Below are 17,462 nucleotides of genomic sequence, written 5' to 3'. Positions count from 1 at the left end.
ATAGATAGATAGATAGATAGATCTGATAGATAGATAGATAGATAGATAGATAGATAGATAGATAGATAGATCTGATAGATAGATAGATAGATAGATAGATAGATAGATCTGATAGATAGATAGATAGATAGATAGATAGATAGATAGATAGATAGATAGATAGATAGATATATATATATAGATAACGTTGTTTTTTTGCGCATTGATAAAAAACTATAATTTCTTGGATAGACAGAATTCCATACTACTGCTGTGTTGTTCGAGTCGGACGTACGCTAGCGCTTCGCTGAAGCATTCGGAGCATGACATCATCAGCTTGGTCATTCTGGCTATAGCTCACATTGAATAGCCTACCACTGCTATAGATTCTGGAAAATGCAGCAAGATCATCTTTGTTAGATCCCAATATACCAGTGCAATGCATTAGACCTTTATGTAGTACTATGTTGTACTTCACAGGGCAGTAGGTAGAGGTGAAGTTATAACGAGTCATGCGAATGGTGAAAGGCGTACCAGGATATGTGACTGGAGCCGTTATGGCAAGCAGTCGAATATATTTACTGAAAATATCTTTTAATGAATGTACTTAGTTGGAACAAAGGGATTAATTAGTCTTGGAAAAGGCGCTGATTATAAAAAAAAAATGTTCCTGCACCCTTATTGTTTCCAACTAATGCATTGAGTTAATTTACAATTATAACACGTGTCCATTTCAACGCATGTCTTCGCAATAAAGGCCTAAAAAATCTCTGACGAGGAGCCAGTAGCAGGGAGCATTGTTAGACAAATGGTGGCTCAGGGGAAAGCATAAATTCACCACCTTGCCGAAATGGCCTTTATAGTACATGAAAGGAGTTAAAAGTTGGCTCTAATTAGCCTAACGACGATCGGCCTGAGGCAAATGTTTGGCTTAATCAAAAGCTTTCTTCGTATTCTTTGTAAATAGGATCCAAGTGTTTGCGTTACCGTCAGGGGCCCATTTGCAGTTAGCACAGGAGTTTTTGGTAAAATACATGTGCTTGCTTTAAAAAGTCAACCCATTGTAATCAACAAAAACACCGTTTATTGATAGGGTTTTACAAGTTATGTGATGTTATTAGAAGTGGCGTTCTTTAATGTGTTCTACCATAGTTCAATTCTGACTAAGATCTCCATGTTATAGGTATTTCCTTTTTATTTTGGAAACATCAAACGTAAGGCATGTCTAAGGACGATATGCACTATCGACTATTTACGTTTAGTTATAGATGAAGAAAGACATTCTAATCTATGCTCAACAAGATTAGGCTTTTGTTACGGCTAAGCTGTGTAATCATTGTTAGCATGCGCACGTACGTACATACACTTAACGTGGCCCAAAGCTCTTACGTGCTTTATAGACTGATTCAGTGTTGGAGATGGTTTCGACGTAATTGTCCTTTCTACACTGGTGTCCAATCCTTGACTCCACCGATAAATCTTGACAAAATGCGACAACCTTTCTTCTTTGTCTCGCTTTCATCTTCCTCTTAATGGATAACCAGTCGTCAGAGCGGGAATCATCGAAATCGAGTCAACCTAATTTATTTAGTTTTATTAAGTAGTATGTCAAATATGGGCAGTTAAGATAACTTGCTTCATATGCTATCTTGGACGAACTATATGATGGTTTCATGAGCTCGGCTAGAGCTAATGTTGTGAGGCGACTCTTGCGATGGTCGACCTAAGGTTTGTACAGTTATCAAGGATCTACCAATCACTGCATTATAACTTATGTACTTATACTTATTAGTGCACCATAAACCGGTCAGTCAAATTTCAATCGTCATTACCCTTCTTTGGTAGAGTTCGGGATTAATCTTTCGAATTTTCGATTGTACTTTGCCAGGCTGTTTTAGAGTGTTAGGGGTGCCCATAGGCAAAAATGGCGACGGAGGGCCCCAAAGAACAGTGGCCTCGCCGTTAGAGCGTAGACAAGCCTATCACGTGTTGCCCGGTGCAATCTCAAGGTAGTTTTGGAAAACGAGATTCTTATTGGGTCTAAATGCTCTCATTGTCATATCGCCCCCCCCCCCCCCCGCTCCCCCCTCCATTATCAGATTAGGCTCACCCGTATACGGGACTCGGTACAACTTTAAGATCAAAAACTCGCAAAGTGCTTGAGGGAGACATTGGTTGGGGGTTATATATTTAAAGCAAAGCTATCAAAGCCTTTTTGCGTTTTTTCTGTAGTATATTAAGAGAAACTTTGACCGTTATAGGAAACAGGCTTACACAGGTGAGTCGATTAACGTATGTCAGCCGTCGCCCAGAGGGATATCCCGTGTCACGGGCCGTAACATTGCTACCTTTCGTGAATTTCATTATCTTGGTTTTCGTTAGACTGATGGTCAGGTCCAATTCCGAGATGGCAGAACGTAATTTGCTAGGACCCTGCTGTACATGGACGCGATTACCTCTGTAAATAATTAAATCGTCTGCATACAGGAAAGCTTTCACAATATTTCTGCGCCCATATATCTTGTTGGGAAGACTGTTAAGCTAGGTTGCGAAAAGGAAATGACTTTATCTATCTGTCTGGGCATCATCTGTAGTCTGGGAGAACGCTGGCAGTGTTAAAACCTCATCACCGACTACAACCCTGTTTTCCTAGAGTATCGCTACTACCAAGATAAGCACGTTCCCGACGTCGGCCAGGATGCGTAAGATTAAAGTTGGGGCGGAATTAAAAGCAGCTTTGAAGTTTAAAAACACTGCATAAATGTACTGTTAGGGGCTTCTTCAAATTCAGTTTATATCGGCAATTGTTTGTCGTGTTGGACGAGTGTTCTTTCCTAAATCCACATTCCTCGTTGGGTTTCACGCTTCAAAAACATGTTTAGTCTTTTCGCTAGGAAATACGAGCGGAGTTTAGAGCAGACGCTTTCTTTCGCGATTTCACGCCACGACGTTGGTTGCCTCGGGTCGCCGTTGCGTTTCAAAATATCGAGAAGCGTTGCATCCAGCCCGGATGAACGCGTTCGTTAAACAAAGCAGATTAGACGACGCCAGGTCCCCGGCAGCTGTAAAGTGTTCCTTTCAAATCCTGTCTGGTCCCGCTGCCTTTTCTGGGAGTAGGCTCTTAAGCATCTGAGTCACCTCCAGGACGAAGAATACCCAGGCTTTCGTGTTCGTCCGTTGGCAGTTCGTCCCACGTGCGCTGAGCGATGAGGCCCACCTGAGGTACAGTTGTCGCTAGGTAAGAGCATTCAGGCGAAGCTGTCGATGGGCACTGATGAGGCAATGGGACGTGATGCAAGCGGTTAGTGGTTAACCTATATATATATGGCTGAAGTCTGGCCTTATTTGTGAAAATGGCGTCGTACTATTCTAGGTATTTCTTGCACTGGGCGCCATCTCTTCCGGTGGAAGCTGCAGCCAGTTGCCCCGCTGGCGGCTGTAATATTTTTAGTAACCTAAGGGCACTCTAGGCACGGTTGGGTCTCTACTACAGCTACGAGTAGAATAGCTCCCTAAAGGAAGCTCTCCTTGGTGGCTCTAGCAGCACATAAAGCCGTATAGCGTTCCAAACATTTCCATAACGGTGCATTTTCTTCTAATTGAGCCTAGATACTTTAGGGCCTAAACGTATGCAGTCTCACTGGGAAGTGAACGGAAGTAGGACCGAAATGAAAAGTACTTTTCCTATTTTCCCTCAGGGCCTTAAAAGTTGCTAAATGATCGCCTTGCTCTGTTATCCGGCGACTTACTACAGTAACGTTATTTGTCTCTCAAATGGCTTAACCGAATAGTCACTTTTGTTCTGTTAAATAGAATTACAAATAACTACTGAATTCAAAATACATTTTGCTAAATACATCGAAACGAACCTATAAGTATCCATACTTACATCAGGAATTTCCAGGAGGACCATGTTTTCTCTGCTACGGAGTAGCTTTGTGAGTACGTTACGGTAAAATTTCGAGCAGACCAATAAGGTGTAACCTGACTGCGAGTAAAATACGACCTGAAATATTTGTGTTAGAGAAAAGTGTGTCGTTTGCTGAAAACGACCAAAATTGATCTATAAAATACCTTTGGTTTTATTATTGGAATTGCTGAATTGAGGCATGTTAAAGTAACGTCAGGATAGCGTAAACATTGTTTCTCTGACCATCGTTTCAACAATATAGCTACTCCAATATCTGTCATGAATACTTGCGTCGGCCAGCAAATGGTGCGCTGTAGATTAGACTTAAGCCGAACTAAAGCACAGAACGTGTTTAAAGACGTTTGGATGATATTTTGAAGTGTACCTTTGACCTTAAGCATCGTTTAATGTATAATAACATCGTTTAGGTTTTATTTACCTAAATTAATCTATATCCTATTGAATTAAAATGTCATTAGACTTCTTACATACATACGTAAATATAAGGCCGTCTACCAAAGGCTCAATTGTCGTACACCTACCAGTCGTCAGTGGCTCGCAGTTTTGTCTAACCTGCGTAGGAACGACAGAAAAGGCGGTTGCAAGTTTTTTTTCAAATAGTATCATTCGTGTCCACGTCTATATTCGTACACACCCAAAGTGGGCACAAATGGCGGATATAGTCGAGGCCCACCAGTCATTCCCGGCCAAGCAAGACATGAGCCCCGATGGAATACTAAACAAGGCATTGTACGATTCGAAACGACATGCTTATTAAAAGCGGCACAGATCATCTCGGCTACGTAAAAGGTAGACGGTATGTAGGGTTTTTTGCTAATGGTAGCTTATTGGGGGCGACGAAGAGTCTCCAATTCTGCAGAGCCGTCAACAACGAGCAGGTAAACGACGCTTTCTACACTATATTCTCTATTCACAGTTCCATATCCAGCTCGACATTTGTAATTACTAGCCTAATTGTAGCCCTGCGCCAATGTCACGTACCGTTCGAAATCGAGTGTCCTTTAGCGTGGAAGAAAACCTAAAACCCGTTCGGTTGGATATTTATGTTTATGTAGCAAAGTGTGACGGTAGAGAAGGTCAAACTTCTGCTGCGGCAGTTTAGGGGATACAGGTAGCGTTAGGCCAAATGCCAGCAACAGTTTCAAGGTGTTAACCTGCTAACGCCTGTATTCATGGATATGCACCTATTGAGAATTTTCGGGGCAGCCTACGATAACGATAAAGGCGTAGTGGAAGCATAAGGTAAGGGAAAAGACGGGCAGGTGTTTTTCGATGCAATAGGTTTTCACCGATGGTTTATGGAGGTATGCACCAGAAATCTGTTGATAATTTATCATAGTGCGATTACGAAAAGTGGGCCTGCAGAAATACTCATTCAAACACTATCGAGCACCCTATCATTATCTAAACCTAGATATATCTCTATTCCGATAACCTCTAGCCCATCTCAAACGATAAATATATGAAAGGCCAATATTTTATATATATATTATCCGATATCTATTATTAAAGGCTAGTTAAAGGATCATCAAGGTGACTGCGACTGTCTGTAGATTCGTATAGCCTTTGGCAACGTCGCATTGCGAGTGATGGTAACAGGATAACAACGTGCTTTATATTATCATTTTATCATTTAACACGAGAATATGCATGAAAAACATCGCCACGCGCACAATTGATGTAGCAGATAAATGCGTGTAACATTGGGACAACAGCCTGATCAGTCAGACTGATAGTGATTCTTTTTAGGAACCAACCAATCGGGGGGTCTTGTATTCTCAGTCTCCCCTTTCATCATCTAAGGGCCTCTATCCAGCAGTGTCGATGGATAAATGCTTGTCTGAAAGTTAACTATAGGCCTTAGACGCAGTAACATCGTTTGCTTCCTTGTCGTTAGACTGGCCGGCTGCCTCTGCCTGTCTTTCATTATCTAATATGTGTATCGTTCTGTTGAACTGTAGTGGTAAACCCGGCACAAATAGAAATTTGCCACAAATGAGATATATCCATTATATTATTTACGATAAGTAGGTTTCGTAGCGTACGCATATTCAACTAGCCGTAAGCACATGCTGCACTAATGGCCGGAAAGAGAGATCGACAATATGGAGAGTAGGAGCAAACACATGCCAACAAACTTGGCAGACAGTTTCTTTTTCTTTTTGCAGAGAGGAAGCCTCCGAGACTTGTTGCTTTTTTCGTAGAAATAATATCTACACTTTGCATTTTGGCGAAGTAGTAGCCTAGCAATGGTTATACGATCAACCGCTCGTAAATATTAGCAAAATATAGGTTATTGGTTCTGTAGAGACTCGGAGAGCATTCATAATAGGGTTGAAACCCTCGATGACAAAATAATGCAATTACGGTTCCTTTTTTCAATTGCATTGTTTGCTGAGCTTGAGGGAACTCCTAGGCGAGGAAACTACTCTGTGTGTAACTTTTCCATAAGACGGAGAAAGCTTTTATTATAAGCCTGTGGGCCTGAGGGTACGCTGGAACTGACAGGGAATATGCATCGAGGTTGGGAATAGGTCGAAGTTGCCAATATTTAGTTCAATGAGGATACAACAATATACGCAATACAACTATCTAATTAGGTACAAAATATCGTTATTCTCGAGCAGGTGCAGCATTGAAAACATGAAAAATGCTTGCATTTGTCCCTTCCTGGTGATGCAGAGTTCGTTATATAATTACGCTCACCAACGCCATTTTAACAGCAAACAAAGGAAAGACCTTTTTCCTGTCGTCCAGTTTTATTCTTCTTTTCTGATCTGCTCAAATGTCCTTCATCAGCGTAACTAGCTCACCCAGGCTTTACACTATAAGTGTGGCGTTAATCGACACGAGCCGATCGTGTCGCCGATTCTGGCCTTCTGCAGACAAAGCTGTCGTCGTCAGCCTGCTCCTTTCTGTCCTACCTTGGTATGTGAATCTGGCCGATCCCCACAACCGTATATAATGTTTGGCTCTCACTTACTGGATGCGTTACTTAGCAATAAGCACCTTTATTTCGATTCGTTACAGCTTCTACTCATTTTTTTGGCCTTTAGTTTTTTCTCTGGTAGTATGAAGGGCGCCGTCAGTCTGTGACTTTCATGTGTACAATACTAGGATATGGTATGCGCTTATTCGATGTGTTGACGTCACATGGTAAAACTGTCCACGAAACTACTGAATGCTCCAATGCGGACATTTTGACGTCGGCGTGTTTATTAACATAGGGCAAGCAGGTAAGCTAGATGGCGGCTAGCAGGGCAAGCCGTCGTTCGCTGGATAGACGTACACTAGTATGCTGTGTTTCTGAATAAACCAGAATATGCCTGTGAAACACGTGTGTATACAATGACATCTTGTTATTGTAATTTATTTGTTTAGCATTTTTGGATATTACTACTATATAGACGAACCGCTGAAATCATCTCGTTGGTAAAGCATCAATGACCTAAAATAGATGATACAAAGTTTACGTTCGGCACTGCCGTTAGGCCATGGTGTTCTAAATTCGAATGTGAGTGTAGACATACTATGTCTTGTGCTAGAAGCCAGTCGTCTGAAGCAATGCGTAATGGCTTTAATACCGAACGAAGAATAAGAAAAACGTAGCATTCCATTAGAATGCCTAGTCGGGACGGGTTTTGCTGGACTTATGCAGAGTTTCCCCATGGTAACTGTATCCCCCAGTAGCAATTCGTCAGGGCTGAAACTGGAACCGCCGATGGTCACTTATGCACGGTTATCATGGGAACGCGTTCCAGGAATGCCCATTTGTCACATAAGCGACGTCATCTGACAATGACGTCCATTTGTAAAAATAGCAGGACCACTAAACTTTGTCACGCTAATTTTTGGTATTATTAAACAGTTTTGCTGGCCTAACACATGTGTAGGCTGAGAACATGTTACGTCAGGCCTTCAACCAAATAAATATTTTAAATTGAAAACTCTAGCTTAATTACTCGATAAGTTGTCTAATTTCGATCTCATTATGAACTTGGATCGGCGACAGCGGGAGCTGAAATGCGCAAGTGATAAAATACTGATGTACGGTCTTTGCAGTGCCTATTGTATAGAAGTGGATTGTACGATTTCGATATTTTCCACTGTGTTGCCTAGTCTAGGGATGCAGTAGCCATTCGCTAAACAGCTGGCAACTCGTAAACCCATCTGTGTACCTATATATATATATAGATATGTCTACGTATATACTCTCGCCGCCGCACTTCCGTTTCCTTTTTCAGTCCCTCTCAGTCTTTAAAAGGAAGCTCCGTTACCAGTTTCTCCTTGATTACTAATACAATCAACTGGTTAATATCTGATGAAAATCGTTACAATCTACGCAAGCACATCCGGCAACTGATACATCTAAAGGTGTAACAATATTGGTTTGACTCATTATTTACATGAAGTTATGAAGAAACAAAGGTGTTCATCACGATCGTCGTAGCAGTCGCAGGTGTCCGCAGCGTTCGATGAGCGTCTAGACAATAAAGGGTAAATGACTCAATCAAATGAAACAAGCCACTTTTTTAATTCTCACCCCCCAAGTGATGCGAGCACATCTAGCAGCAAAGCCCGCTACTATTTCAACTTACATAGAAATAAATGATGAATAAAGACCCTTTACTACCGTTACTGCCATTGCCTGAATACGGTTGCTATCGTTCTCAGTGTCTCAAATACAGGAAGCATTTGCTTGCCCACCTGTGTTCATGCCCCAAGCAATTAAAGGTATCGTTTTCCGATGGCTAAAAGCTTTTGAACAAGTTGGAGCTCCTACGATTGGAACAAAATAATCGCCCTTGAAGATGTAGAGAGAATTTACTATGAGCTCATTTTCAAGATGAACGATGCCGACTCTTTGCTTGTGAATGGCATCCGCCTCTCGACGCCTCTTTCCACTGCGATTTATAAGTGAAAGTTTACACCAGGTCCGCTGTAGTGCACAATGTTCGATGACGACATTTACATCTTTACGATATAAGTGCACCATACACTCATTCAGCAAACAAGGAGCGGCACCTAAATTAGGGCAAATTTTGGCCAACTGTTCGTGGTATCGACCATCGGCTGATCCATTACTCCTGACATCGGAACCCTCTACTACTAAGGCTAGCAACCGTGCGAAGATCGGCTATTATTCCAAGTCTGTATGCTCAATGAAAATACAAATTTCTTGGCCCACACTAAATAAATAGTATACAGCATCACAAATCAATATGCAGTTGCAGAAGAAGCAGGTTCCAACACAACATATCGGAAAATCCATGAGAGAGACAAAATACTGCGAGCTTCAACATTCATTTCTCCCTTACCCACATCGATTTCTAATAGTCCTTCTGTTTCGATCAGAATGTTGAAAAGTACATTTAACAAGTGAACGTATGATGTTACGGATTTATAAGGATTCACGAAGACGAAGAAGGACACATGCGTTTTAAGGATCATGAAACCACTACATTTGACCGATGCTTTTTGCTACTCAACCCTTTCAGACCGTTTTTCATTTTTCCTTGACAAAAAAAAATTATATTTTTGTTGCAAGGTACAAACGACGAAGATGACCCGCTTTTGCCTACGACCCAGAGGATATGTCTACTGTTACTAAAGGCAAATTTTCGGTTCACTCAAGTTCATATTCTGACTGTGGTGTTTATTAACGGAGAGGTTACTCTGTCACATTTCTTTCGAAAAGGTGACTATATCTTTCCTAAAGAAAGTTTATCTGGCTATCCTACAATAACGTTCTGCAACGATGGGCAACTTTTGTATTTGAAGAACGACTATGCATCCTTCGACAATATGTTGTCCCATCTCAGACATGTCTATTCGTGAAGGGTTGACCGCTTGGGCATGTTCTGCTATCATTGTAGTATGATCGCAAAATAGCCTGGCTTTGAGCCCATAGGATTATTATGTACAGAGCGCTGTCGAGAGCCCAACAAATTTCGACAAGAAAACGTCGAATAGCTGATTCATACGTCTATCGAGAAGATACTTGAAACGAGCTTGTGAAAATTTTAGAACCCGAGTAACAGCCGCTATATTCGCGGTAGATAGTGATTATGTTTAATAAGCGTGATCGTCAGTAATAAGAAAACTCGTAGCGTATACAGAAACTTTAGTTGACATATTTTTTTTTATTCAGATACAGTCTTAGAAACAAAACATATACTATGTCCTAATTTAGGTACCGTACTCTGTACATATATATATATATATATATATGGCAGAAGTTTGTGTCCATAGTTGTAATGAGTTCCAATGACCCAAATAATGAACACCAGATAACGAAATAGTTTTTTCATGCTTCGTAACTGGTGTAGTACAGCATTGTTTTTGTCACAGCTGTCTTATCGATCAAGTAACGTACCGTAAGCAGCGAATGCCATCAAGGGTTCGCTGACAGCCAATGAACTGAGACAAGCAGCGAGAGCCACCATAGTAATAAAGCTAACGGGCTGTCGCATCTATGGCAGTTCGCCATACGAGCGGAACATGGGCAGGACACTGTAATTTAATGCGATGTCGCTCGCGATATTTACGCTCGACGTCAGCTGTACGGACGTGTACGTCTATGAACGTTTGGTCGGTCTGTGTAAGTGCATCGATGGAAGGGTGTGCATGATTATTTGAGGTATCAAAGACAACTGTGCAATTTACATACAAATATACAACCTACCTCAAAATGATGGCAAACAAATATGTTGCATTTATTCATGAGTCGTGGAGTGCTTCGTCATTGCAGCTGCAGTGTTGTATATTTTTCGATGGGTAGAAAACAAATACTCTTGATAGACACAACAAAGGTTTAAGTAGGAAAACGTCAAGTAAAGCAAGTTATATCATAGAGCAGAGATTGCGGTCGGTTGGCGGCCATGTCTGACTGGGAATAGCTGGGGCCCGTTTTTCCTCTTCCTTTATATTTTACTGTTAGTTTTATACGGTCTAGAATTGCAGTTTATTGCCCCATACGTTCACTGTCACCGCCATTTAAAAGGGCCTCACCAGTGTACTGCTCGACGGAAACCCCACGTTGCCTCGCACTGTGTAATCTCTTTATAAGACTGAGGGCAACAACAACGTATTAGGCGTTATGGAATATCTGTTCTGTTCTGGAACGCCTTACACTGTTGACGAAGACATAGACATCGTTTTTTTTTACAAGCCCACTTGGATCGAAAGGTTTGCATCCTGATAGATTTTCTAGCGAGCCTGTTACATTTACCTTGGAGAACCTGTATGTTTTTCCCACCACAATCCATATCGCAGTGTATTAGATATCTTGAAATTACTTTTGGCCGAGTTGCGTTGAGCAGGAACGCCGACATTCCCGACAGCTGTATCGCAGGCGTGTGTTTACAAATAACGCAGTAGTACGAAGCTTACGCGGAATAGCCCAGATAGAGCGTGTATGCAAGCAACGGTTTAAAGGCAATACTATACAGCTTTCAGGGTTAAGCGTTGTTGGTTTCGGCCTCTGAACAGTACAAGATCAACAATTGTCAAGCAATTCCAACGAGCTTCATTTAATTTCCTTTAAATATGTTGATCACTTTACAACTGCCAAGAATACATTTATTCCACCTCTCGGCTTGAGACATGAAGGAAAGACGGGCATCTGAATGCCAGTGTGTCCGCTCTGCCATGCCTACAAGGTCGCCTATCCTCTAGTCGAGTGGAACTCGACCCGTCGAGGGGAACGTATTCCTAAATATGCGATTGTGTCTAGTCTTGTCTCTGCGCTTGCGTCGGGTATCTGTTCTTTTGCGGCTACCTATCTAAAACACAGACTCCGTTTCATGACTTCCAAAAGCAAAAAGTAAATGAAAAGATGGTGATTCTATTTTATCAAAACCTTTACGTGCAGATCTATGGATATGTGTGTACACGTGTAACTTTTCCTCGGGCGTTATAAGCACTCTCATCTCTTAGAGCTTCACCAGCCCCCACACTGTTACTAGCCGAGAACCTGGCGGGAGAAAGCATACTAAGATTGCTGCTATAGCGCTTTCGTTTTACGAAGTGAAGCATCTAGACACATCTCGTTTGTTGTATTAGATAGAAAAACTGAGATTAAATATGAGCCTACCGCTCTTGTTACGAAAGCCCTTCGTACCTCGTCTGGAATGCTGCCGTGCCTACGTGCTTCATTCCACAGAAGGCAAATATGAAAACAGAATGAGTGCTAGGTCGACGTATGTAGGTAAACGCACTTCTTGTCTTAAACCGAACTGGAACAGCCTCTATCTCGTTCTCCTAGTTCCGCTAGGGAAAAGGCTTAACCTCCGCAAATCTTCCAGCTTGCCACACATGACGCACCAAGCCCTTGTGTGTTTTCTTTTGACGCTCACGAATATTAGCGTCTTGTGACTTTGTTGACTGGTGCCAAAAGGGCCAATGCTATAAGAACTCAAGACGGGTCGGACAAGCTCTGGTGATAAGATAGCAAGCGCCATTGAGAAAAGAATGAGATGGAAAACCTTTAAATCCACTTCCTGGAAACCAGTTCACGTACCGCGTCTTGTATATATCTGATGAAGTAGAAGCTGTTAATTCGTGAATTTTCCGTTATGTGTTATAAATCAACCTGGCCTGGTCATCTCTGGTTTGCCAGGCTCGGTCGATAACAATGTGGCCATTTGATATTTCACAGTGCCTGGTTTTAGTCCGGTTAGCCCACTGTTTATTGTATTGTTACAGGGATATAGTGGTATACGTACCGCGATATGTCGGATCTTATACGATGTACTTAGCTCGGGACGTGTAGAATTTATAATAGCTTAGACAAGATTTAATACCAGAAACTTGCAATCTGACAATGGAATGACTAGAAGCCTGCGTTCCATCAGAGGGTGAAATCAACACCCCCAACAACTGAAATGTATCCACTGCCATAACTTCTTGGATGGCAAATCATTTCTGTATAATGTAACCATATAAATGACCGATGGTCGTGGTTGTTAAAACTATACGTAGACCGTTTTTCTTATGGATGTAGCAGGCACAATTCGACAGCTAGTGACACGATAATAACAACGTTAAATGAAAACGTGGTCTCTTGTATATGATAAAACATAGCTAAATATAATTAGCAGTGTTCTCTGCGTTTCATAATGTTAGCTTTATATCGTAGAGCTGGCTGCGTGGATTACCGCTACTGGTACAATGCCGACCTACACTATCATAGGTGTTGAATCTCTTCAAAATATTGAAAACCTTTACCATTCAACAACTTCGTAACAAAGTGCTTCGTAGATACATGCCTCCTACCATTTTGGTCGCTCAACAAGGTTACCTAATATATGAGCATAATTATCCGAAGCTTTTTAGATTAGCTCCTATGGCCTGGGTCGGCGCGGTGATCTACTATCCCGAACATCCGTGAAGCATGGGTAATAAATTGTCGCTGAAGGTTAACTCGAAAGGATGATGCAACAGATGCCTGTATAGAGGGAAGGATCATACTGATAAGAATTGATTAAAGCCTATTACCAAACACCACCGCAATAACAGTAGCCGGCGCCGACAGTAAGGGCAATCGATGACAGAAGACCGATCAATACCATATGACACCTAGTAGACGGAATGAAGAAAGAACACCACACCTTACGTCACCATATATGGAGGGAAGTCGAATTATCAAACGTGTCACTGAACCAACTCGTATCCACAAATTTTCAGTTTGGATCTAATTCTAGATTTAATCAGATATGTAACATCTTGTTCGCCATTTCTATCAAGTACGTTGAGCTGACAATGATTAAGAGTCGTCATTTTTCTAATGATATACTCGAATCGTTCGATTTAAAGAAGGGAAATAATATCAAACGACAACAGAAGCGATATGCGTGGCCTGGTGCGTGATGCACTATCAACTGCACGAAGTCCGTATCGGTTTGCCCCAACTACCGCTCCCTCTTTTCTTCCTCGCTCGCACTGCGTTGCATTTTTTCATGTTCGATAATCACAAAAACGTGCAAAGCTGCCTCCGTTTAGCAGCTTTACCCGTTACCAGGATAAGTTCACACAGGCTAAACGGAGCCGTGCTATGGATCAAACAGTGCCAGAACCACCTAGGCAGAAGCCCTACTGTGGCGACCTTGTATCGTGGTCGTCACCACCCGAAGGGTTCGAACGGTTTCCTTTCTCATTCATTCGTTTTGGCCTGCGACGTGAGCGGACTATGTTACTTAAGGGATCACGTCATTGATCGTTGAAGCCAACTGGCTTTCGTCGATTTTCTGAGTACGTTATCGGGTGACACTCGGCCAGCAGATGTCTGCGGTCTCACTTACAGTCATTCTGGAGGAACAGCCGAAAGGACATGTTCGACGTGAGCACCGGAACGCTTTAATCGAGGAGGAATCACGAAAACTGAACATGTCCGCCGCCTTGCTAAACCTGTATCTGCTTGTTGTTAGTTAGCGGTAAGTGTTGAAGTGCGTAGAAGGGGAGGCGAAGACGGGAGGAACGAAAAGAGGTTTTGAGTTTTTGTCCGCTTAGTCGCTGCAGGCTCGACTGTTGGGCTGAAAAAGGGCATGAAGAAGAAGTCATTTGATGCTCGCTTGTTAGGATTTAGTGGACATTAGAAAACCTAGAAGATGCCCGAAACGGGAACCGTTACTTACGTTTAACACATTCGGCTCTGAACGCTTTTTCCTCTTCTCGTCTTTAATGCAGCTCTGCAGCCGCCTGTGTGAGTGGCACCAGCTTCCAGGCTCGTACGCTAAAATTTATGAAAGCTTTTGAAACTCAGCTGCTGCGAACGACTTCGAAAAGCGGTCCTGTAAACTATCAAAGCGTTGTTAATTCGCTGGCAAAGAATGTTTGGTTCAAAGAGTGATCAAGCGAATGGGTCTAATAAGTAAAATCGATGTAGTAATAATACCAATAGCAATTATGTCTACAAAACCGAGCATGATAACATCAATTGCTTTTATCTTTCTGACAAGCGTTGACATAAAGTACGCAAATATTTAATACACTAGGGGCCTTCAGGACGATGTTTCGGCAAATGAATGCGGTCCTTACTCCGTCAAATAGAGTTTTGGAAATACAAATTTGATACATTTAATATAGGTAATGTTAAAATTGGTAGTTCGTATTGACTTGTTTTGCTTTCGCTTAAAGTGTTTTCGCCTAATGTCCTTACCGATCTCTGATAAAAGTTGGCAAAGCTGTGGCATTCGACAAATAAAAACTTAGTAAATAAACTAAAAACTATTTTTCTTCTGAAGTGACCGAAATATTCGCCAGGTAAATTATCTCTGTTAGGGCCGTAATTGAAAATTTATTTGATTTTGATTGGCTCTAAATAGCCTAGTCATTTTACGTGTATGCCACACGACAATGCCTCCTTTTTACTTTAGTCTCTATTAGAAGTAACTGTAATTTTAAAAAGTAATTTTTTTAATGGCGGCTGATTTTCAAATCTAACTTATTTTGGACAAATTGAAACTAGACTCCATAAAAGGTAAATATTAATTAATCCAGGTTTTATCGTGATTTGCCGCGCGGGTCCTTAGCTAATTTAGCATTAAATAAGTATTTGATGCTTGTAATTATTATAATTAGAAGCGAATTATTATCTAAAGTCGGTGAAGTTCTGTTGTAACTGTTGTCTATGTCCATTCAACGGTGCGCATATAAAGGCCTCTCTATATGCCTATAATTGATAATAATGAGAGCTGTCTAAGTAGGTACCATTTGATATTTGTTCATTCTGCTTGCTCCACTGGATCAGATCTATGCGCATATAAACCAAATTATAGCAGTTCTACGGAAACACTGCCCTTATTTGTTTGACTGGTATAAGTTTGAAATTGATTATGCCCTTCAGTATACTGAACCGATTGAAAACAGATTGAAAGTATTAAATCAAATTGCCGAAATAATTTACTTTTTAATTGTAAGGGCTTGTATGTATATATAATGTAACGCGCTCATCTAAATACTAAGTTATTTCACACGGTAGAAACCGTTAAATAGGTATCGGAAAGGTTTTCCTTTAAGTTGGCCTTTGGGGGGAACAGGTGAAGTGCAGATAGTACCGCAGTACACAGCGAGTTTCAGCAGGCGATATATTCTGGACTCATTCGTTTGTCTTAGGTGTTTGCTCATTCTTGTCGTTCACCATATGACCTCTGTTTCTGTTACCATTGAACCCTTATAGAAACGGCGACAAGGACAGCGACGACGTGAGCCAAAGCAGCCGAGAAGGCCATCGAGGACGTCAAGTAGGTGGCTTCGTATGTATATCTACCTTAATGGTTCTTTTGAAAATGTATCTAAGTCTGTAGTAGTGTCTGCTCGTTTTGTGTATCGGTTCTGAACTTTTTCGAATGCCACGGAACTCATTTAATCGCACTGAAATACTTTGTGAACGTATTAAGTTATGATGTCCCTCGATCTATAACGGCTAATGTGTGAATAAAATGATGTTTATGATCTTTGGCTATGACGTTTAGCAGCAAAGAGCAACGCTAGTAACCGCCGTAGACGAGGCAATCCGTCTAACATAACCGACAGAATGTCATCCTCATCGTCGGGCGTGCGTCAGAAGATGCGTGACCTCAAGCAGGTGGTGCCATTGGCTATACCAAAGGAAAGCGCTGAACCCTTACAAGAAGAGGTCATTGAAGACGGCGTGAAAATATTTAGGAAAACTTCCTTAGACGAAAAGGTAACAGACAGAGACAAATCAAATGTAAATCATGTATTTTATTAAACGAACCAAGATTGAAACATTGTAAGCAAGCAGCTGTTACTTAAGTATTACTTAAAAAGTTACCAGATACCTAACGTTCAATAATTGTGCTAATCTATTTCAGCTGAAGAGATAGCTTGGAAGTAAAAATAGTAAGAGATATAGTTATATTTAGAAATTTCAAAGAAAAAAAGCTTTGATACTACTATTACTCTGATCAACAGCCAATTGCCTATCGTAAATGAACAGGAGCCGATATTAGTTTTAACAAGGAATCACCGATAACTGTAAATCTGTGAAACTAAAACAAAAACAGCATCACTGATAATAATGATGATAGTAATATTGTTATTACTACTATAGAAAAGGTATTATAAGAAGAAACATGAAATGGTACAATTGTATAACTTATAATAAAATAGGCTCTGCTACTTCTTCTACTAACAACCCACTTTTTTAATAATACTTTCATATATATATATATATATAAAGATAATAGTCAGTAAATATCTAAAGTATGATTTGGCCTTAATTTCTTTTAATTTAATGATGTAATTTAAAAGTATTAAGGACACCTTGAAAAGAATGCCAAGTACCTAAGGTATCGCTATAGACGTTCATTATCAAACTGTAGAATTATTTTAATGTAACTTAACTATTACTTAAACCATTTGGTTCTCCTTTAATATCGGTTAAGACTCTGCAATAATCAAGAATCATAAGCTCATTGTTTTGGTGGGTATCGTCTACATTGAAAGACTGTCAGAAAAATTTCACAAACCTTCAGCTCTCCGAAAAATAAACCAAGCGTATATAAATAAATTTTATTCAAAACATTTA

General features: G+C 40.9%; 1 protein-coding gene across 5 annotated transcripts in view; it reads left to right on the top strand.

Annotated features, from left to right (window-relative positions):
* The window catches only part of LOC111264382 (phosrestin-2), an 88,864-nt gene that overhangs the window by 19,434 nt on the left and 51,968 nt on the right, over positions 1-17,462 (top strand). For 3 of the 5 annotated variants that reach the window (XM_022840244.2, XM_022840247.2, XM_086970065.1), the window contains exons 2-3: positions 16,089-16,152; positions 16,384-16,598. In XM_022840244.2, coding sequence (XP_022695979.1) covers positions 16,446-16,598 — 153 coding nt within the window. In that variant the 5' untranslated portion in view covers positions 16,089-16,152; positions 16,384-16,445. Of the gene's footprint in view, positions 1-6,946; positions 7,147-16,088; positions 16,153-16,383; positions 16,599-17,462 lie in introns of those variants that run through there. The other 2 variants (XM_022840246.2, XM_022840241.2) reach the window with 2 other exon arrangements.

The sequence above is a fragment of the Varroa jacobsoni genome, unplaced genomic scaffold (assembly GCF_002532875.2).
Source record: "Varroa jacobsoni isolate VJ856 unplaced genomic scaffold, vjacob_1.0 scaffold_852, whole genome shotgun sequence".
Classification (NCBI taxonomy): domain Eukaryota; kingdom Metazoa; phylum Arthropoda; class Arachnida; order Mesostigmata; family Varroidae; genus Varroa; species Varroa jacobsoni.
This window is presented reverse-complemented; position numbering and strand designations above follow the sequence as displayed.